We start from the raw sequence: 24,189 nt of genomic DNA on the forward strand, positions 1-24,189 counted from the left end.
CCTGAGCTGGATTCTTCTTTGTTTATGTTTTTGTTTTTTTGTTAAGGAAGTTTGGAAGTGAGACTTTTTGTGGGACTTGTCAGTTCCTTTCCCCATCATTTTTGTTTTAAAACATGTTCATACCCTGATGACCAGAAGTTTGTGTGCTCATATGATGTTCATTATTTTCTAAGCTTCTGAGATAAGTTGTAGAGTAATATAATTGGTTGTATGTTACGGGAGCTGTATTTGAATTTCATTTGCCATGTTTATATTCCCTTCATTTCATGAAAGATATCAACTTCCTCAGCTACATTTATTAGATACAGAGGTAGCTTACAATGAGAATGTTTAAGTGATTGTTGATACAATCGTTTTGATTGTTGTTGTTAACTTATGATAGACTCTCAGGACAGAATAGTTCCCCTTACTGTAGTAGAGTTTTTCAGCTGAATTATTTTTGTTGACAATTCTGAAAACACTCCCTGTGTTGGTCCTGTTAGATTTACTAATAAGCAAAAGTAGAATACTTTGCTAATACTATTTAAATAGAAAAAAATGTATTTTATATGCATATCATTTGACTTTGGAGAAAAATAGACTTTGTTTTAGAAAACTTCCTCAAAGAAGAGTGTACTTTAACATTTGCCAAGGTGGATCACAGTCTGGGCCATAAAACACACTTTAAATTTAAAAGAAGAGAAACCAACAGTGTCTGCTCTAAGACCACAGTGGAATTAAACTAGATATCAATAATTGAAAGATAGCTGGAAAATCTCAAAATATGTGGAGATTAAACAACAAACTTCCGAATAACACATGGATCAAAGAAGAAATCTCAAGAGAAATTTTAAAATATTTTGAATTAAATGAAAATGAAAACACAACTTATCAAAATTTGTGGTATGCAGTGAAAGCACTGCTTTGAAGGAAGTGTTAGCATTGAATGCATATATTAAAATAGAAAAAAGATCCAAAATCAAGTCTTTCTTTATAACAAAGGAAACCATCAACAAAATGAAAAGGCAACCTATGGAATGGGAAAAAATATTTGCAAATCATATATCTGATAAGGGGTTAACATCCAAAATGTATAAAGAACTCATACGACTCAATAGCAAAAAACCAAACAATCCTATTAAAAAATGGGAAGATCTGAATAGACATTTTTCCAAAGAAGACATACAGATGGCCAACAGGCACATGAAAAGGTGCTCAGCATCACTAATCATCAGGGAAACGCAAATCAAAACCACAATGAGATACCACCACACACCTGTTAGAATGGCTGTTATCAAAAAGACAAGAGATAATAAGTGTTGGAGAGGATGTGGAGAAAAGAGAACCCTTGTACACTGTTGGTAGGAGTGTAATTCATGTAGCCACAATGGAAAACAGTATGGAGGTTCCTCAAAAAATTAAAAATAGAATTACTATATGATCCAGCAATTCTACTTTGGGTGTTTATCTGGAGGAAACGAAAACACTAACTCGAAAACACTAACTCGAAAAGCACCCCCATGTTCATTGCAGCATTATTCATAATAGATAAGACATGGAAACAACTTAAGTGTCCATTGATGCATGAACGGATAGAGAAAATGTGGTATGTATATATCACACATTTATATCAGTATAATTTGTATCTATCTCTGTGTATATATATATAGAGAGAGAGACTCACACAATGGAATATTATTCAGCCATTAAAAGAAGGAAATATTGGGGCCGGCCCCGTGGCTCAGTGGTTAAGTGTGCGCGCTCCGCTACTGGCCGCCCGGGATCGGATCCTGGCCACGCACCGACGCACTGCTTCTCCGGCCATGCTGAGGCCGCGTCCCACATACAGCAACTAGAAGGATGTGCAACTATGACATACAACTATCTACTGGGGTTTGGGGGGAAAAAAAGGAGGAGGATTGGCAATAGGTGTTAGCTCAGAGCCGGTCTTCCTCAGCAGAAAGAGGAGGATTAGCATGGATGTTAGCTCAGGGCTGATCTTCCTCACAAAAAAAAAAAAAAAGAAAAGAAAAGGAAGAAAATATTGCGATTTGCAACAACATGTATGGACCTTGGGGACATAATACTAAGTGAAATAAATCACGATGGAGAAAGACAAACACTGTATGAGCTCACTTATATGTGGAATCTAGAAAAAAAAAAAACGCCAAAAAGCCAAATTTGTAGAGACAGAGGACAAATTGGTGGTTGCCAGAGGCAGGGGTTGGGAGGTGGGCGAAATGGGTGATGGTGGTCAAAATGTACAAACCTCCAGTTATAAAATAAATAAGTCCTGGGGATGTAATGTACAGTATGGTGAATATAGTTAAAAATACTGTATTGTATATTTGAAAGTTGCTTAGAGAATAGATCTTAAGAGTTCTCATCAGAAAAAAAAATTTGTAATTACATGTGATGATGGCTATAAAAAGTAAAATCAATAATCTAAGTTTCTACCTTAAGAAACTAGAAAAAGAAGAGCAAATTGAATCCAAAGTAAGAAGAAGGAAAGAAATAGTAAGAATTAGAGTAGAAATCAGCGAAATTGAAAACAGGAAATCAATAGAAAAAAATCAATGAAACCAAAAGCTGACTCTGTGAAAAGATCAGTAAAATCAATAAACCTCTAGCCAGGCTAAGAAAAAAAGAGAAGAGAGGACACAAATGACTAATATCAGAAAGAAAAGAGGGGACTTCACTATAGATCCTGTGAACATTGAAAGGATAATAAAGGAATGCTATGAGTAACCCTGTGCCCCCAAATTTGATAATCTAGATGAAATGGACCAATTCTTTGAAAGACACAATATGCCAAAACTCACACAAGAAGAAATAGACAAACTGAATAGACTTACATCTATTGAAGAAATTGAATCTGTAATAGAAACAGAAAGCATGAGGCCTAGATGGGTACGCTGGTGAAGTCTACCAAACGTTTATGGAAGAAATTTTACCAGTTCTCTACAATTTCTGTCAGAGGATAGAAGCAAAGGGAGTACTTCCTAACTCATTCTGTGAGGCCAGCATTACCCTAATACCAAAGTCAGACAAAAACTTTAGAAGAAAAGAAAACTACAGACCAATATCTTATGAACATAGATGCAAAAATCCCCATGAAAATATTAGCAGATTGAATCCAACAATATGTAGAAAGGATTATACATCACAACCAAGTGGAATTTATCTCACGTATGCAAGGCTGGTTCAACATTCAAAAATCAATTAATGTTAATTCCTCAAATCAACAGATGAAAGAAGAAAAATCACACGATCATATCAATAGATGCAGAAAAAGCATTTGACAAAATTAAACACCCAATCATGATAAAAACTCTCAGTAAACTAGGAATAAAGGGAACTTCCTCAACTTCATAAAGAATATCTACAAAAAACTTACAGCTGACATCATACTTAATGGTGAAAAACTTGGTCTTCCCACTAAGATCAGGTACAAGGAAAGGATGTCCCATCTCACCATTCCTTTTCAAAATCATACTGGGACTTCTAGCTAATGCAGTAAGACAAGAAAAAGGAATAAAAGATATACAGATTGAGAAGGAAGAAATAAAACTGTCTTTGTTCATAGATGACATGATTGTCTATGTGGAAAATCTGAAAGAATCGACAAAAAAACTCCTGGAACTAATAGGGTTATACCAAGATTGTAGGATACAAGGTTAATGTACCAATGTCAATACCTTTCCTGTGTACCAGCAACAAACAAGTGGAATTTTAAATTAAATACATAATATCATTTATATTAGCATCCAAAAAAATGAAATACATAGGTATAAATCTAACAAAATATATTCAAGGTCTATATGAGGAAAATTACAAAACTGATAAACAAAATCAAAGAACTAAATAAAGGGAGAAATATTCTATGTTCGTGGATAGGAAGACTGAATATTGTCAAGACGTCAGTTCTTGGGGCTGGCCCGGTGGTGCAAGTGGTTAAGTGCGCACGCTCCACTGTGGCGGCCCAGAGTTCGCTGGTTCGGATCCCAGGCGTGCACCAGCGCACTGCTTGGCAAGCCATGCTGTGGTGGCATCCCATATAAAGTGGAGGAAGACGGGCATGGATGTTAGCCCCGGGCCAGTTTGCCTCAGCAAAAAGAGGAGGATTGGCAGGTGTTAGCTCAGGGCTGATCTTCCTCATAAAAAAAAAAAAAAAAAAGATGTCAGTTCTTCCCAACTTTATAGATTTAGTGCAATCCCAGTCAAAATCCCAGCAAGTTATTTTATGGATATCAACAAACTAATTCTAAAGTTTATAAGGAGAGGCAAAAGACCCAGAATAGCCAACACAATATTGAAGGAAAAGAACAAGTTGGAGTATTGATACTACCCAACTTCAAGAGTTAGTATAAAGCTACAGTAATCAAGGCAGTGTGGTATTGGCAAAAGTATAGACAAATAGATCACTAGAACAGAATAAAGAGCTGAGAAGTAGACCCACATAAATACAGTCAACTGATCTTTGACAAAGGAGCAAAGGCAACACAATGGATCAATGATAGTCTTTTTAACAAATGGTGTTGGAACAACCGGACATTAACATGCAAAAAAATGAATAATTGATAATGGGAGAGGTTATGCATATGTTGGGGTAGGGAGTATATGGGAAATCTTTGTTTCTTCTCAGTTTTGCTGAAACTGCTCTAAAAACAAAGTATTAATACATAAAAGGAGTATACTTTGCACGGTTATACCTTGGGACAGGAGAATATGATCTAGTAGTTAATTAAAAATACGCTTGTTTCTTTCTGAAGGAAAATCTAAATAAGGAGGAGAAAAAAATAGCAGATCCTTTTCATACCCTAGAATTTTATTTGCAGGCTGTAGGTCTTAATAAATTATAGCTAATAAAACATAACAGGGGTTTTAATAACATACACGAAGCAGGTGAGTTGTGCATCATATTAAAGCAATGAATTATCCTTTAGAAGTTGACATTGAATGCCTTCTGACCTGAGTGGCCTGGTGTAAATATCTTTATTGCAACAGAAGTCATAGACGTGAAGCTGTATCTGCATCACTCTTTCCTCCTAGGGAAGAAGGTGATTGATGTGGCTGCAGGCTCCACCCACTGCCTGGCTCTGACTGAGGACAGCGAAGTCCACAGCTGGGGGAGCAATGACCAGTGCCAGCACTTTGACACCTTGCGCGTGACTAAGCCAGAACCTGCTGCGCTGCCAGGACTGGATACCAAACACATAGTTGGAATTGCCTGTGGACCTGCCCAGGTACTGAGTGTAGAGCTTGGTTGGGTATTTTGTAGAATTTTGGTTTCCCATCATTCATTGCTAGTATGTAGAAATACCATTGGCTTGGTGTGTGTTGTCCTTATATCCTGTAGTTGTACTAAACTCACTAGTTCTAGAAGCTTCAGTCGATTCCTTGGGATTTTCTTCACAAACAGTTATGCTGTCTGTACATAGAGACAGTTTTATTTCTTCTTTTCCAATATGTATACCTCTTATTTCTTTCCCTTGCCTTATTGCACTGGTGGGGACTTCTAATATGATGTTGAGTAAGAGTGGTGACAGGGGACATCCTTGCCTTGTTCCCGATTGTAGGGTAAAAGCATTCAGTCTTTCACCTTTAACTGTAATGTTAGCTGTAGGTTTTGTTTTTTTTTTTAAATAGATGACTTATTATTAGATTAAGGAAGTTTCCTTAAAGTTTTCCTTAGTGTTCTGTTTTTGAAATCTTTGGGGTCTGCAGTGATATCCTCTCTTTCATTCCTGATATTGGGAATTTGTGTCTTTTTTCTTTGTCAGTTTTGCTAGAGGTTTGTCCATTTTGTTGATCTTTTCAAAGAACTAGCTTTTAGTTTCATTAATTTTTCCCTTGTTTTTTGCTTTCCATTTCGTTGGTTTCTACTCTCATCTGTTATTTTTTTTTCTTCCTTTCAGCTTGTTTTGGGTTCACTTTGCTCTTTTTTAAGTTTCTTCAGGAGGAAGCTTAGATTGCTGATTTTATTTATTTTTTTATTTTTTTATAATTTTATTTATTTATTTTCCCCCCAAAGCCCCAACAGATAGTTGTATATCACAGCTGCACATCTTTCTAGTTGCTGTATGTGGGACACAGCCTCAGCATGGCTTGAGAAGCGGTGCGTCGGTGCGTGCCCAGGATCCAAACTTGGGCCGCCGGCAGCGGAGCACGCGCACTTAACTGCTAAGCCACGGGGCCGGCCCAGATTGCTGATTTTAGACCTTTCTTATTTCATAATATATTAGCAGTTAATGCTGTAAATTTTCCTCCAAGCAGTGTTTTAATTGCACCCAGAAATTTTGATATATTTTCATTTTTATTCAGTTCAAAATATTTTCTAATTTCTCTTGAGACTTACTCTTTGACCTATGGATTATTAAGTGTGTTGTTTAATTTCGAAGTGTTTGGAGATTGTTTTGTTATCTTTCTGTTACTGATTTCTAGTTTAATTCAATTGTGATTAGAGAACAAACTCTATATGATTTCAGTTCTTCTAGATTTGTTAAGATTTGTTTTATGTCTCAGGATGTGTTCTCTTAGTGTGCTTAAAAAGAGCGTGTAGGGGGCTGGCCTGGTGGCATAGTGGTTAAATTCACGTGCTTTGCTTCAGCGGCCTGGGGTTCTTGGGTTTGGATCCCGGGCGCGGACCTACACACTGCTCATCAAGCCATGCTTTGGCAGTGTCCCACGTGCAAAATAGAGGAAGATTGGCATAGATGTTAGCTCAGGGACAATATTCCTCAAGTAAAAAGAGGAAGACTGGCAACAGATGTTAGCTCAGGGCCAATCTTCCTCACCAACAAAACAAAACAAAACAAAACAAAACAAAACAAAGAGTATCTATTTTGCTGTTGTTGGGTGAAGTGTTCTATAAATGTCAATCAGATCCAGTTCATTGATGGTACTATTTAGTTGTTCTAGATCTTTGCTGATTTTCTATCTACTTGTTCTGTCTCTTACTAGGAGGGTAGTGTTGGTATCTCCAAGTATAATTGTGGATTTGTCCATTTCTCTTTTTGGTTCTGTCAGGTTTTTTTCTTAATATTAATGCTTTTGATCATTAAAAAAATTATGGTAAAATATACAGTGGCATTAAGTACATTCACAATGTTGTGTAACCATCACCACTATCCATCTCCAGAACCTTTTCATCATCCCAAACAGAAATTCTTTACCCATTAAACAGTAACTCTCCATTTCTTCTCCCCCTAGGCCCTGGTAACCTCAAATCTACTTCCTGTCTCTAGGAATTTGCCTATTTGAGGTGGAATTATATAATATTTGATCTTTTGTTTCTGGCTTATTTTACTTAATGAAATTAATTAGCATAAAATTTCCAGCTTGATCTATGTTGTAGCATGGATCAGGGTTTTATTCCTTTTAAAGGCTTAATAATATTCCATTATATATATATCCCACATTTTGTTTATCCATTCCTCTTTCAGTGGACACATGTTGTTTGTACCTTTTGGCTATTGTGAATAATGCTGCTATATGTATCTGGTGTCATATATATAATAATGCTGCTATATGTATTTGGTGTCATATATATCTAAGAAACCTATAGTCATGGAGATTTTCCCCAGTGGTTTCTTCTTATGGTTTTATCGTCTTACCTCTTATGTTTCAGTCTTTGATCTGTTTTGAGTTAATTTTTGTGTATGGTGTGAGATAATGATCCAACTTGATTCTTTGGAGTTTTCCTAGCCCATTTGTAGAAAAGACTGTCCTTTCCGCATTGAATGGTCTTGGCACTCATCAAAAATCATTTGACCATATAGGCAAGGATTTATTTCTGGGCCCTGTATTCTATTTCGTTGGTCTGTATGTCTGTCTTTAAGCCAGTACCACACTGTTGGTTACTGTAGCTTTGTAGTAAGTTTTGAAGTAGGAGTTGTGAGTCTTCCAACTTTGTTCTTCTTTTTCAAGGTTGTTTTGGTTATTTGAGGTCCCTTGAGATTCCATATGAATTTTAGAATTTTAAAACCTATCAGTTTAGTTTCGTGTGTTTTGAAGCTGTTTTTTTAGGTGCATACACATTTAGGATTGTTTTGTGGTGAATTGACTCTTCTATCAATATGTAATGTCCCATCTTTATGTAGTTCTTCCTTGCTCTGAAGTGTGTTTTGTCTTATTTTAATGTAGGTACTCCACTTTTCATTTAATTAGTGTTTGTGTACTGTAACGTTTCCATCCTTTCACTTGAAAAAAATTTTTTTTAATTTGAAATAATACACATTCACAGGAAGTTCCCATACAGTACAGTCTTATTCAGTACAGCTGTATGAGAAGTCTATATTCTAGTTCCTTTGCCTTTCTGTATAAAATTTAGAATAATCTTGTCTATATCTGCAAGAATGTCTTGCTTGGACTTGGATAGGAATTGTGTTCAGCCTGTTATCAATTTGTGGGGAATTGACATTTTTGCTATATTGAATCTTCCAGTCTATGAAAATGGTATGTCTAACCATTTATTTACATCTTTGATTTCATTTGTCATCAGTTTCAGCATACAAGTCATGAACGTGTTTTGTTAGATTTCTACCTTTTGCTTTTAACCTGCTTGTCTCATTATGTGTACAGTGAGTTTCTTGGATACTATGTATAGCTGCATTTTTTTTTGTTAATCTTTTTGTCATTGTGTCTTTTAATTGGTATATTTAGATCATTTACATTTACTGTAATTATTGACATAAATTATAGATTTAGGGCTTCCATTTTATTATTTGGCTTTTGTCTATTTTCTGTTATTTGTTCTTCTGTTTCCCTTTTCTTGCTCTTTTGGGAGCATATGAACATTGTTTTAGCATTCCATTTAACTTTATTTAGTTTGAATTTGACTTTATCTCTTTTTATAGTTTTCTTAGTTGCTGTAGGGATTAACCACATACATAGTTAACTCTTTGCAGGCTACTTAGAATCAATATTTTACCACTTTAATTGGAATGTGGAAACGTGTAATTTCCAAGTGCTTGGAGATTTTTTCCAGTTATTTACATCTAGTTTATTTTTATTTCTAGTTTGTAGTTTCTGTTGTTGGTTTCTAGCTTAATTTTATTATGTTCAGAGAACATATTCTGTATGATTTCAATTCTTTTAAATAGTTAAGAATTATTTTATCACTTAGAATATGGTTTATCATGGTTATTATTCCTTGTGTCCTTGAGAATAATGTGTATTCTGCTGTTGTTGGGTGAAGTGTTCTATAAATGTCAATTTGATCTAGTTCATTGATGGTTTTGTTCATTTCTTTTAAATCCTTACTGATTTTCTGTAAGGATTATTATTGGACTATATCTGTTATTAGGAGAATAGTTTTGATATCTTCAACTGTATTTGTGGATTTGCCTTTCTGTTTTCATTTCTTTGAGTTTTTACTTCCCTGTGTTTTGTAGTTCTCTTGTTAGATGCTTATACATTCAGCATTGTTTTGTCTTCTTGGTGAATTGACTCTTTTATCGTTATGTGTTGCTCTTTAGCCCTGATAATTTCCTTTCTCTGAAGTCTACTTTGATATTCATATAGCCACTTTCCATCCCTTTACTTAACCATTTTTTGTCTCTATAATTAAGGTAGATTTCTTGTAGACATCATATAGTTAGGTTTTGTTTTTCATATATCCTGATAATCTCCATCTTTTTGTTTGTATGTTTAGGCCATTTAAATTTAATGTAATTATTTATAAGTTGGATTTATGTCTACCATTGTTTTTTTTGTTTTTGGTCTGCTCTCTCTTTTTTTTTGTTTCATCTTTTCCTGACTTCTTTGTATAATTTTTAGTATTCCATTTTAACTTATTGAGTTGTCTATCTCTTTGTTTAGTGTTTTAGTGGTTGCTCTAGAGATTACGATATATATACCTAACCTTTCACTGTCTACTTAGAGTTACTTTTGTAGCTCTTCAAGTAGGTTGTAATCCTCACTGCCATCCTTTAATGTGAATTAATAATTTTGAGAGTGAAAAGGTATTTTAAAAAGTTTTTGCCTTTTTATTTGTGGCAAAATGAGATGGGGTAGTGAAATGAGAGAGAAAATTAGAAATTGCTAATGTATGAGCTAGACAACCATGAAAGTACATATGCATTTTGGACAATTAGAGTGATGAATAAGTAATAATTTAAGGCATCTTCATCATTCATAATGGTGAATCTCTCCTGTGGAAGACCAGTAGCGGAATATGTAGATTCATTTTAGGTTCTTGTGTTTCTTCCGTAGAGTTTTGCTTGGTCATCTTGCTCTGAGTGGTCCATTGGCCTCCGTGTTCCTTTTGTGGTGGACATCTGCTCAATGACTTTTGAGCAGCTGGACCTCCTACTACGGCAAGTGAGTGAAGGGATGGACGGCACTGCTGATTGGCCCCCACCCCAAGAGAAAGAGTGCATGGCCGTGGCAACGCTGAATCTTCTACGACTTCAGGTATTAATTTTTTCCTTTCCTCTCCCTCCTTTTATAAGTGTCTTAGGTATTTGTAATAATGTTTATGCATGTTGAAGGGTATGGGTTTTAGCCTATTACGTGAACTGCTAATGAAAAATTTAAAGTATTTTAAAGTACGATTATGATGGAGTGTAATGTGTATGAGGCTTAAGAAAATCAGTCTAGTTATTTTGTGTTTATCCTGGAAGTCAGCGTCTGCCTGCAAGTAAGAGTGTGTAGATTGTGTTATTTCTGCTGTAATCAGCTTGTTCGCAGTTATCAGAGAGTCAGTCTTGAATTTACTGTTGTGTGTGGAGAAATGACTGAGTGAGACAGTAGGTGATTGAGAGACCAGCAGAATGTGCTAGCCAATCTCCTCTGGACTCTGAAAACTCCACTCAGTAAGCTCAGCTCCCTCCAATAGTACTTCCACTTCATCAGGGAAGGTTCAAGTCAAAGGTCAAAATAAGAAAAACTACTACAAAAATACTTTTCTTTTCTTTTTTTTAAGTAAAACTATAGCTGACATCTTTGGTCATCATATTTTCCTTTGTAATAAAATCGTATGATTTAATGTCAAGAGAACAGTTTTTCTCGAAAAAGTAATTTTTCCCCTTTATAATACAAGGATTTCTGTGTAACCCATCATGTCTCCCTTCCATGACTTTCCCTTTTTCACCTTGGCTTCTAAAAAGCACAGAACTGAATGTAATATTTCATTGTATTAATCAAATTAGAGGAAGTTTGGAGAAACTTCTCTCTGGGAAGTCTTCTATAGGAGCTCATTTATTAGGACGCCTGTGGTGTAGTGTTCCTTCCATGGATCTGCCCAGTTGTTTGTCGCTTCCCATGGTTTGTAGTGTTGTCCTGGTCAGTGCTATGGAGAAAGACCTTGTACACGTCTTAGGCTCGATTCCTTTTAGTCCATGTTTGCCTGGTGCCGTATGTTTTTCCATTGCTTTATTCTGTGTTTCTAGGTCCTTATGTTTTAGTTGTGTCTTTTTTTAAATTGACCTGTGAAGTTTGATTCTTAAAAAGAATCCAATTTCAGAGTCTTTATTCAATAGGTAATTTAATTCTTTTACAATTATTGTGATTCCTAATGTATTTCAATTTAGGTCTTCTGATTTAGTTTTGTGTAAGTTTGTTCTTCATTTTATTCTCTATTGATCATGTTTCTAAAGAAATTTTTTTCTTTTCAAATCCCTGTAATTGTTTCTAATTTTTTAATTTGATTTCTGGGCATTAGTCATATATAAGAAAATTAAATATTTGTTAATTCCACAGAGTGTTAGGTTAATCAGTACTTCTCTTCCTGAAAAATATAGGGATCATAGGATGCATTAAATCTAAACTCCCTTTTCCTCCTCCACTCTTTTAATTGTCAGGTAGTCTTATTTGGATCCAAGGCACACTGTTTTTTTGTGTGTGCTGCTAAAAGAAAAGTGCTCGCAATTCAAATGTGTAAGATTCATTCTGATTTTAGAGATGTTAAGACATGAAAAAAAATGCCTCTTGGGATTGGTGAAATATAGAAATTATTTTTTAACTTTCCTCCAATTAGTTACTATCATCATCATCCTCATCCTTTTTTAAGAGGCCATACTTACTTATCTAGTCTTTTTTGTTTGTTTGTTTTAACCAGTTTGTTTTGTCATTGCTGCTTATATCCTCTCCCTCCTGGGTGCCTCCTTTAGGAAGTTTCTTCATCAAGGTCTGTGAATTATAAAGTCTGAAAACTGTTTGCTTCACCCCCTCTTAAGATAGTTTAATGGGACTTAGCTTTTTAGGTTACCTGTTATTTTATCTGCACTTTGAAGATGTTCTCCTGTCTTCTGACCTTTATTGTTTCCTATGAGAAATCTTAAATTTGTGCAATTATTGTATCTTCGTCGCTAATTTGTATTTCTCTTTGGTAGCATTTCAGACTTTTATGTCTTTGTTTTGTAGTTTTAGTACATTACGTCTAGGTGAGGATTTATTTTTGTATATGTAACTTGAGGTTATGATTCTCATTCAATCTGAGAGTATATATCTTCATTAAATTTTGAAAAGTCTTCACTATTTATCATTGAAAATTGCTCTTTCCTTTAATTTATTTTTCACTTTGGAGGAGTCCTACTAAATGTATGTTGAAATTTCTCGTTTTATGTTCCCAAGTATCACAACTTCTTTGATATTTTTAAATCTCTTTATCTCTTTTAATGCTCATTTCTTAATCTTTTTGTTCTGCCTTCTGGATGGTTTACTCAGTGTTCTCTTTCAGTTCACAAATCCTTTCTTTAGCTGAATCTTCCATACTTTTGAATTGTCCATTTATTTAAGAAATACTTATAATCCTGCTTTACACATATTATCTCACTAAATCCCTGTGCCAGCCCTCTGAGGTGAGATCCTTTATCTGTATGTTCTGGAGGCACGAGATGTTCAGGCACGTTGCCCAGATTGACTACCCAGTGCATGGAGGTTCAGGCCTGGGGTCCAGGCTCTTCACACCTCTGCCTTGACATTTTTATTCCTGTAGCTGTTTTTCTCATTTTTAGAATTTATATTTGGGTTCTTTCCAAGGCTTTTGTTTTACTCATTATACTCTCATCTTCTGGGTTCTGTTCCTTCTTTGAGCTCTAAGACCATTTACTTATTTTATGGATTCATTCCAATGTTTTTATTGCTGCCATCTCTTGGGGCATGCGTTTTGCCTCTTACTCTGTGACTCTCTGTCGTGGTGACCTAGTGTGGCTTGTCCTTTCTTACTGTGAGGCCGCCTTCAGGGGAGGGTGTGCTAGGGGTACCCCTTTGACCTTGGCTATGGCGATGTCCACAGAAGACAGGCAGCTTTGTATTTGTATCTCCGAGGTTCCATGAGTTTCTCAGGCTCTAGATGAGTTTTGGTGTTTGACTTGTGATATCTATACTTAGATGGTGAGTATAAATTTGATTTCACGTCTGCTCACAGTGTAGGCTGGGTCTCTGATTTCCTGTGGGGTCTTTTTCTACACAAAGCCTTGAGTGGGCAGTGTGGTGCCCTCAGGCCCTGGCTGGCTGACAGGCAGGTGATCTTGAGTGACTCCCAGCCTTCTACAGGAAGCTCAGGTTCATTGGGATCTTGTGGGCAGTTTGGGTCTCAAGCTCCAAGGCTTTGATCTGTTCTCAGACCCCAGAACCTCTTGGCTCCTGCTGTGTGAGTTCTGGTTTGGCCCTTGAGGAGTTTCCTTATGTACTCTCAGCTTGGCTATATAATATTTTAATATTTTTGGGGGTCTGTTATATTCACTGTTTCTTTGTGTTTGATGCAGATGGTTGAGGGTGGGGTAGAGGTTGCTACTTCCACATGATTTAACCTCTCTGTTGATCTTGACCTTTTCCATGTACATATTTATGTACATATATATTTATAGTTGGGTTTAAAGTATTCCTCTTATAAAATACCTGACTATGGACTCTCTACAACTATGGCTAAAATTTCTTTAGTCCAGTTTAAAAAAATACATATACTGGAAGTTTTTCCTTTATTATTTGAATAAAACTCAATTTAAGGTATTATTTAATCTTTAGTAAGATTTGAAATTCACTTGTTTTTAGGGCTTCTAAGTGAAAATTGTTCTTCTCCTTTCAGTTGCATGCTGCCATTAGTCACCAGGTTGACCCAGAATTCCTTGGTTTAGGTCTGGGCAGCGTCCTCCTCAACAGCCTGAAGCAGACCGTGGTGGCCCTGGCCAGCAGTGCGGGCGTGCTGAGTACTGTGCAGGCAGCCGCCCAGGCTGTGCTGCAGAGTGGGTGGTCCATGCTGCTGCCCACTGCTGAGGAGCGGGCCCGGGCACTCTCTGCTCTCTTGCCCTGTGCAGGTGGGCTTAGGGGAGGAGCAGGGGTGAGGGAGGGGGTAGGGGGCTGGGCGCAGGAGAGGGTGCCGGGAGAGGATGGCACTTACCTCACGTTGACAAAAACACTTTCCCTTTTCCAGTTTCAGGCAACGAAGTTAACATAAGTCCAGGTCGTCGATTCATGATTGATCTTCTGGTGGGCAGCTTGATGGCTGATGGAGGCTTAGAGTCAGCCTTAAATGCAGCCATTACTGCAGAAATCCAGGTATGGCCCTAGGAGTGTGTCAGTGAGCCTGCAGAGGTGATTTTACCTGGCAGTGAGCTGAGATTGAAACACCATACTCATACTCGTGAAAAAATAACAACTTTTTGCCAGAATTGTTGAAAAACTGAAGCATAAAACTTTTAGTAACATCCAAATATTTCCTGTAATTAAAACTTTTTTATCTTAAGAGTTTTAAAAAATTTATTGAGGTATTAAATATGATAAAATGCACCTACTTTAAGTGTCAATTTAAATGAATTTCACCAATACCCCAATCATCTTAGAAATCATTTCCATCACCCCAGAAGGTGCCTTTGTGTCCCTTTGCACTTGAAGTTAGGACATTCCCCTGCCTCCCTCAGACTAATTTACTTTTGCCTGTTCTAAATGTCACATAAATAGAATCATGTAGTATGTACTCTTTTGTGTCTTTTTTATTTTGCCTTGATAAGGATTTTCAGATCATCTGTGTTGCATGTATCATTACTATGTTTTCACTGTTGAGGAGTATTCCATGGTATGATTATTTGTCTGTCCATTCTCCTGTTGACAGACATTTGATTGTTTTTGACTCGAAAGCTGCTTTGATCATGCTGTGTACAAACCCTTTAGTGAACACGTGTTTTTTTCTTGGGTAAATACTTTGAATTAGAATTTGCTGGGTCCTGGAATAAGTGTGTGTTTACAGTTTCCTGAAGTGACTGTGCCATTTACATTTGAACCAGCCTGCATGAGGCTTCTAGCTCTTTCTGGACCTCACCAACATGATGCTTGTCAATCTGTTTAACTTTTGCTGTTCTTGGGGAATGTGGTTATAATTTGCATTTGCATGTGCTTATTGGCCATTCATAGCTTCTTTTGTTGCTTTCATTGTTGTTATAGTTTTTGATTGAAAAACTTACACTGATAAAATTAGATGAAGTGAATGTATTAAAAATATCTTTGAAAACATACTTAAATACTTTGATTAAATTGAAAAACATTAGAAGAAATCGTCTGTGTAACAGTGTTAGTAGCAACCACCATTCCTTATGTACCTATTAGTTTCTGGGGACTGTCCTGTATACTTTACTTTGTTTTTTTCTTTTAACCTTGTCAACCGTGTTGAGTGGAAAAAATTGTTTTAAAATTCCATTTTATAGATGTGGACATAAGTACCACAGAAGTTTAGTGATTTGCTAAGGTGTCATGACTAGTGAGTGGCATGTTTGCTGTTCCCCTGTGGGCCAGGCAAGTAACCTTGACATGATCCAAGCAGTATTTTTACAACCTGTTAATTTAGTTAACAGATGTTTATTCTGTGTTTACTGCTGAAGAGAGGGACCTGTGGGGGCAGAGGGGGGTGGCTGCAGAGATATGCAGATTGTGATCTCTACAGTAATAATTAAGGTCCCTAAAGAATAGCCAAAAGGCCATTTATTTCAAAACAAAAATGTTTTGAAGCTATAGAAAGGCATAATCAAAAAAACTCATCATTTAGGAGTAACCATTGTTAATATTTTTGGTGTATAGTCTTCCAGACTTTTAAAAATGCAGATATTTACTCATGATATTGAGTATGGTGCCAGAATTGATCTCAATGATCTGTTGAGTTGCATCTTTTTCACTCCTCAGGTTGCTGTGTTTCCTCTGATGAATGTTCAAGTGCTCTGTCCATTTGCTTTGGGGAAGTCTTTCATATGGAAAGGGAATCACTTCGTTCTTTTTTTTTAAACAACCTTCTGTTGTTGACCATTTAGGTTTTAGATATCTTTACTACTATAAATAATTTTTAATTACATTCTTGTAGATAATAAGTCATTGAGTATAAGAATGATTATTAGGAAAAAATTCCAGAAATGAAATTGCTGGGTCAAAAGCATGCACATTTTTAAGCTTTCTGATCCATGTTGCTTGCCTTATCCTTAGGAGTGGTTAGCCCAGTTCCAATCCCACCACTGAGTCAGGGTCTTTGTCCCCACACCCCTCAGAACTGGGGAAGACAATTTATGTTTAGACTCTTCTGACTTTTGCCATTAGAAAATAAAGCCCAGAGGTAAAGAACTTTGTTTGCTTTTTCACAGTAAATTTGGTTACTAGAACAATGCTTGCTACATAGTAGGTTCTCAGGAATATTGGTTGCATTTGACTGGCAAAAGATACCTCCTTTTAAAATGTTTTTAAATAATAGCTTTATTGAACTTCACATACTATATAATTCACTCTTTTAAAGTGTATAATTCAGTGATTTTTCTTATATTTAGAGGTGGTGTCACCATCATCACCGCTATCTAATTTCAGAACATTTTCATCACTCCAAAAAGAAACTCTGTGCCCCTTAACAGTCACTCCCCATTCCCCGCTTCTCTTAGCCATTGACAACCACTGATCTATCTCAAAAGATTTCCTTGTTCTGGACATTTCACATAAATGGATTTGTACAGTATATGGCCTTTTGTGTCTGACTTCTTTCACTTAGCATAGTGTTTTCAAAGTTCATCCTAGTTGTAGCATCCATGTTGTACTTCAGTTTTTTAAATTGCTAAACAATATTCTGTTGTGTAGATATAACACATTTTGTTTATTCCTTCTTCAGCTGATGCACATTTAGATTGTTTCCACTTTTAAGTTATTATAAATAATGCTGTTATAAAAATTCTTGTACAGGTTTTTGTATGGACATATGTTTTTATTTCTTATAAGTATATGCCTAAGAGTAGAGTTGTTGAATTTTATGGTAACTCTATGTTTAATGTTTCAGTAAACAGCCAGACTGTTTTCTTAAGTGGTGTTACCACTTTATATTCCCAGTAGCAATGTATGAGGGTTCCAGTTTCTCCACATCTTTGCCAGTGCTTGCTGCTGTCCATCTTTTTGATTATAGCCTTCCTAGCAGATGTGAATTTCCCTGATGACTAATGATGCCTAGCATCTTTTCATGTGCTTATTAGCCATTTGTGTATCTTCTTTTACGATATGTCTTTAAGATCCTTTGCCTATTTTTAAATTGGGTTATCTTTTAATTGTTGAGTTGTAAGAATTCTTTCTGTATTCTGGATGCATGTCTCTGGTCAGATATATGACTTGGGAATATATTTTCCCATTCTGTTGTTGTTTCATATTTAGAAAGCAGATAGACTCTGTATGTATGGGGCAGATCACATTGGGTGTGTGTGAGAGCGAGTAGCAGGGGTAAAGATTTTAGGGACTTTATAGAAGGAGGCTGGAGACCATTAGCAGTGGCAGCCTGAACATTGGATTTGCAGGATGAATAGTCTGTTTAAAAACTGAGCAACTGAGCTACAGGATTTCTGACAGGTGGGTGTGGGCCAGTGTCACCAGGTGTGTGAGTTAGCACACAGAGGCTGAGACACCTAGGCTGTGGGATCAGGGCTCAGCCCAGGGTGCCTTCACACTTGCTGTTGGGATAACTGGTAACCAGTTTCTGTTTTATGAATTATAGGATATTGAAGCCAAAAAAGAAGCACAGAAGGAAAAAGAAATTGATGAACAGGAAGTGAATGCCTCGACATTTCATAGAAGTAGGACTCCATTGGATAAAGATCTTATTAATACAGGAATCTATGAATCTTCTGGAAAACAGTGTTTGCCTCTGGTTCAGCTCATTCAACAGCTTCTTAGGTAAATAGTATTATATACATTCTATTTTAATAGGAGGATTGTTTGTTTTCATATTAGGATAATGAGATCTAGCACTAGGGTCTCCAAATGTGTTTGGCTGTTGAGGAAATACTCTGAAAATTACCTCGGATGGGTTTTAGGGTAAGAGCAGACTCTGAAATATAGGTGAGAGGTTGGAGTGGATAAGGTAGAACTGGAGGTTCTATAGGTTTTCACAGAAGAGAAAGTTGGCGTGTGCAGTGAATGCAGGGAAAGGTTCTTGCCTTCATTAGGAAGCAGGTAGGTGCAAATGGAGAAGCAAATGCTGAAAAAGGTCAGCCAGCATTTCAGTGCCACTCAGAAAGAGCAAGAAAGCAAGGTGGTTTCTGGAAGGCATTTGTTAGACCATGAGAAACTGTTGCCCCTCTACTTAACAAAACTGCTCTGTGTAAACCTGGATCATGGTTTGTTTTATTTTCTACACAGAAAAGTAGAGCTTGGAAGGTTGGCTCAGGGCAGCTGAGCCCCGAGAGTAGGCGGCTTTGCATGTGTGTCGAGTTGTGCAAGTGGTGTGCTGGCAGGGGCCTGCTCTCCACTCCCAGGAACCCCAGAATTGACTGGGCACACAGGGAACTTTTAAGGGAGACATTTTAGAGCTAGTTCCTTATGTAGATTTTAGTAAATGCTAATTTTAAAACCTTTTTACTGTTTGTTTTGTTTTTCTAATCTGATGGAGATTATTTCCTTTGATCAATATTTCTCACATTCTGATCTTTAATATAACAAATTGAAATAAAGTGAATTAACTCACTGTAGTTGGTGGTAGTGGAAAGAGCTTGAGATTTGTTCCTATTTGTGACCACTTGTGTGGAGTTGGCAGGTGGCACTCTGCCCAGAGTGGTGACTGTGGGAGTCGGAACAGGAGCAGGGTGTACTTCGCAGAGGTAATTAAGGATCAGATGAGAAAACGGACGTTGAGTGCTCTGTAATTGAAAGGTAAAGTTCTAGGCAGAAGTTTTAAATTGTAAAGTATGTATCTTGTGAAGGGCTTTGCTGAGTTCTGAATGCCCCACCCTTTGCTGAGGAGGATGTGTCGGCCTCTGGTGTCTCTGACAGAGAGCGAGTGCTGGGTCCCTGACCTCGGGCGGTGGTAGTTGCTGTCCTCGGGCGGTGGTAGTTGCTGTTCTCCTGAGGGCCAGCTCTCCTGCTGGCTCAGACTGTTCCCTTGGTGTGGAGAGACCTGGCTGTCCACCCGCCTGTGCCTGTGCTGCTCAGTCTGGCAATCACTCGCCACCTTTGGCTGCTGAGCACCTGAAATGTGTCCAGTGTAGCTGAGATACTGAGTTTTTATTTTTTATTAAGTCAAAATCAATTATTTTAATTGAATTATTTTTTATTAATTAAAATTCACATGTAAAAACTTAGACCTGATTCAGCTATTAGAAAACTTTTAAGTATGTTTGGAATAAATTAGTCATATGAATTTACTTTTTCAACTGTGCATTTTATGACTCTAAGTGCAAGTCAAGTATTTTTAATGAAAATTTAGTTATCCAAACTGAGATTTGCTATATGTATAAAATACACATTGACTTTTCAACACTTAGTGTGAAAAAAATAATATAAAATATCTTAATGCTTTTTCTATTGGTTTTATGTTGAAATGATAATGTTTTCAATATATTGGGATAAATACATTATTAATACTGATTTTACGTGTTCTTTTTGTCTTTATTAATGTGACTGGTAGAACATTTTAAATGACATGGCTCCCTGGCATTATGTTTCTGTTGGACAACACTCTCTAGACCATCCTCACGGGTCGTCTCCTGAACCTTCTTCTTTACTTTGGATCCCTTTGGCATGCAAGGAAGAGTTGGCGCCACAGCAGGTTTATAATAAAGATGTACCTGTTTGAAAAACACAAAACAAAAACTGAAGTATGGAAGTAAATAGTACCTTGTGAAAGTTTTGGAAACTAGATAAAACATCTACAGCTTTCTCACTAGCAGAATGCCTATAATCCAGGCTCTTTTCACAAGCATAGATAATGTGCCCCTCCCCTTGTAGGGATAGACTTTAACGTTTGATTTTCTTACCTTAAGTGTTTGTGACTGAAGGAGACTCAATGTGTTGACTTAGGTGATGCAGTTGTTGAAAAATAGTCTAAAGATGTAACAGATTTTGGAGACATTGCGTGTCCTTTCATTTCTTGGAAAACAAGTTGAAGAAATTGTAGCTTGCCAAAAATAAGCCATGAAACAGATTTCAGAGTAACTCTTTAGTCTTCTGCTGGCAAGGAGCCACGGAAAACCTTTTATATTTGAAAATACAGAGCTATGAAGATTTTTTAATTAGTGAACTCTATCAGAATTACACATTTTGATTATGGTTCTGAATTTTATATTAAGGAAATAAGTTAAAAGTTTTATTGTATTTTATTACTGTCTTTTACTCCTTCGTGTATAGCATAAAACCCGGATTCTAGACCTCTTTCTTCTATTGTGGTGTGGTTATCAGGGCGGGTTACTAGGTCGTGGAGCAGAAAGGTGCACGGCAACTAGAGGCGAGACCCAGTGAGTGCCCACCTTGGTTTTGTGTGACCAGGGAGTGGCACCGTGTACCAGCCAAGGGCTCTTGGCTGCTCTTTCTTAGCAACTCTGTGGATGGGTGTTGAAGAGTTGGGTTGGGATTCCTAATGTCTCCTGCTCCTGTCCTCACTCACACTGCTGTTAGTTTCTGGAATGAACCGTGGGGGCAGATATGATTGACAGAGGTTCTACACAAACCTGCTGTCACATTAGGAATGGAGCAGAAGTGGAGCAGAATGCCTGTCTGTGGCCTGGGATTGTGCAGAGGTTCCAGACTTGCCTGCTCAGTGGCTGTACCAGGTGTTAGCCAGCTGGCCCTTGCCTCCTGGCTGGGATAAAGCTGGTGTGATGGAGCTGCTTTGACAGCATCCCCAGAACCAGGCTGTACTGTGGCTCTTTTCCTCCACTAACCCACTTCCTCCTTCTGTTCTCAGTGCCAGGGATCCGGCCTTGTTCACCTGGCACTGAGACTGTCCCTGGGTGGCAGGGTCTTGTCTGGTGTTCCCCATCCCCTCTAATCTGCCTTCACACTGACATCAGAGTTACCTTCCTCAAAGACAAACAGGATGTCACTATCCTTTCCAAACCTTGGTGGCCCAGCATTGCACAATCTAGTCCCAGCAGCCTGGCACTCCGTCACCTACAGTGTCCATTACCCTCCCTTGTCTTTTCTTGACCTCCCTGCCCTTGTTCTTTGCATTCTGCTCATGGAACCAGAACAATTACTACTCATCTAATTGTACCTTCCAGGACTCGCATTTCTTCTCCTCTCTTCCTGTTTACTGAAGGCTCATGGCTTAAGTCAGATCCTGCAGTTGAAACTGGAGCCTTTGTTCTTTTCCTTGCCATGTTTTTGGGGCACCGTTCCCTGACTTGTTCTATTTGTACCCACTTTGTCTTCCTTCCTGTGCTCTCTGAGCCCTGTACACCCACATGGCCCACCCCAGGGATTACTTGAGTAGGTCTGAAGGCCGACTTGTGAGGCAGGTGCAGAAATGCGAGTGACTCTTGTCTTTAAGAGTAGTGTCGCATTTATGTTTGAACTGCAGCTTTGGACAAAAAATAATCACACAAGTTGTTTTTCCTTCCAAAGGATTGGACAGGAGTTTTCTATCATTTTGGACCATTCCATGCAGCTTGCTTTACATTTGTAAAGCAAAGGGTATCTTTACATCTTGTGTGTCTTCGGTGCTCCTCTGCTCAGTTTTGACTGAGGTTGACTTATTGCAGATACACCAGACCCACATTTGGGGAAGGAAGCCAGCTGCAGGTCACCTGGGTATATGACCTGTATTTCTGATTTAGTTTGTCATTCTTTTAACCCCTTTTTTTAAACAGACGTAACTTGTCTAAATTTGCAACCCTCTTTCCCCTGCCTAGAAACATTGCTTCTCAGACCGTGGCCAGATTGAAAGACGTTGCCCGTCGGATTTCATCATGTCTGGACTTTGAGCAACATAGTCGGGAAAGATCTGCTTCATTGGATTTGTTGCTGCGTTTCCAGCGCTTACTTATCAGTAAACTTTATCCAGGAGAAAGTACTGGTCAGATCTCAGATATTTCTAGTAAGTTGCTTAAAATGTTCAAGTGTCTTATGGGTATTTTGGTTTTCTTTATTTAGAAACCAAATTCTTTATTCTTCATGTGCCTATTCTGCATGCCCAGATGTGTGGTTCTTATACTATTAAATGCACCAATTTTTAGGGACTTCATTTTGCAACCACTTTTTATTTTTGGATGAATATTTCTATACTAGACTCATTGATATTTTTTATTTCATTGTCTTAATATTTAAATTCTTTAGGCATCAGAAGTAGCATAGCATCCCTTATGTTTAGGTTAGTCTTATAGAAGATTTATCAGACTTATTCCACGTGTTAGTTATAGACTGTTGGAGACTGACATAATGTGGGAATGAAATAGTGACATAGTATTTGTATGTCACATTGGGAAGCCAGCTGAGTGTAGTGGGAGGAATGAATCATCGTTGGAGGAAGACTAGGTCCTAGTTACAGCTCTGGTTTATTAGCTGCTGGACTTGGGACTAAGTCTCCTGGGGGCTGTAGATTACTCACCTATAGAATTGGGATAACGCCCAAGGGTGCCTATGAGGATTAAAATAAGATGATATGTAAGTGCTCAGCTCTGCGCGTGATGTGGAGTAGAACACTTTCCACAAGCTCCAAAGGTAGTGGCTGGCTCTCCATAAGGTAACTCTCTCTGTCAGGACTGGAAAGGTCTGCTGCTTTTGTTAATACAGTCATGTGCCATATAATGAGACTTCAGTCAATGATGGACTGCATGTACGACGGTGGTCCCATAAGATTAGTACCAGACAGCCTAGGTGTGTAGTAGACTATACCATCTAGATGTGTGTAAGTACGCTGTATGAGGTTCGCACAATGACAAAATCACCTAATGATGCATTTCTCATAATGGATCCCCGTCGTTAAGCAACACATGACTGATTTTTATAGCTAGTATAATCTAAAATAACTTAGTTACTTCCTGAAAAGAGTTAGGCACTTGTAGATGTTGGAAAATTTTGGATTGAAATAGGTGAACTATATACTCTGAAAGAGGTGATCATCTCAAAGATATAAAGTCACAAAGACTGGAAAGCTATTAAGAACCTTGTAGGAAGAAAAGTTAAAGATTTTATGAGATTGAAAAATGAGATCCTAACTTTTGTTCATTGGGAATAATTTACAAGCATTAAGACTGGGACTTAGAAAACATTTGTGTATTGGATATAAGATTTTAAAATTCTATAAGTTATGACTTTAGTATTTATATAGCCAAAGTTTCTAGGTACTGTGTAGTGCAGTGTATAAAAATCAACATAACCAAATTTACTGTTTCTCAAATTATGTGATATAAAAAGAGCCAAGGACTAAGGGTTAATAGCTCCCATTTGAGAAAATTAATATAGGTAAAAGGTGTATAGATGAGAGTGGAATAGTGGAGCAATTCAGTTTATTCACATAGTAAATTTTAGTAGTGGAAATGAAATTTGCTAAATCCTTCTTCAAGGTCCTGAGCTAATGGGTGTGGGTTCCTTGCTGAAGAAGTACACAGCCCTTTTGTGCACACACATTGGAGATATCCTGCCCGTGGCATCCAGCATTGCTTCCACCAGCTGGCGGCACTTTGCAGAGGTGGCCTGCATTGTGGAAGGGGACTTCACTGGTACCTTTCTTGTTTCCTACCTATGGACATGTATTTATTTTCAGAGATTGATGAGAGTTAAAATTGATCATTTCTTGTTAAACCTGCATGCCTTTACCTCATACGTTTTCTAGTGCTGTTGCCTTTCTCCTTTTGTTTGTCTTAGTTACTGATATTCTGTTGTTAAGCAACCTGGTACAGAAATTGTATCACTGTAAATATAATTAGTGATTTAGAGTCATACCACCATTATTAACACTTCAATAATGAGGTCATTGGTAATTGTCTAATATTTCAGCAACATAAAAATTAATTGCCCCTTTAAGGACTTTAATAAATTCCAACATTG

The 24,189-nt window shown here is 37.4% G+C and overlaps 1 protein-coding gene across 10 annotated transcripts in view; it reads left to right on the forward strand.

The window, feature by feature from the left end:
• HERC2 (HECT and RLD domain containing E3 ubiquitin protein ligase 2) overlaps positions 1-24,189 on the forward strand; it is a 229,527-nt gene that overhangs the window by 77,369 nt on the left and 127,969 nt on the right. For all 10 annotated transcript variants that reach the window (XM_058542234.1, XM_058542239.1, XM_058542230.1 and 7 more), the window contains 7 exons: positions 5,032-5,225; positions 10,195-10,395; positions 14,012-14,240; positions 14,357-14,481; positions 17,924-18,102; positions 22,053-22,237; positions 23,706-23,861. In XM_058542234.1, coding sequence (XP_058398217.1) covers positions 5,032-5,225; positions 10,195-10,395; positions 14,012-14,240; positions 14,357-14,481; positions 17,924-18,102; positions 22,053-22,237; positions 23,706-23,861 — 1,269 coding nt within the window. The remainder of the gene's footprint in view (positions 1-5,031; positions 5,226-10,194; positions 10,396-14,011; positions 14,241-14,356; positions 14,482-17,923; positions 18,103-22,052; positions 22,238-23,705; positions 23,862-24,189) is intronic.

The sequence above is a fragment of the Diceros bicornis genome, chromosome 5 (genome assembly GCF_020826845.1).
Source record: "Diceros bicornis minor isolate mBicDic1 chromosome 5, mDicBic1.mat.cur, whole genome shotgun sequence".
Classification (NCBI taxonomy): Eukaryota; Metazoa; Chordata; class Mammalia; order Perissodactyla; family Rhinocerotidae; genus Diceros; species Diceros bicornis.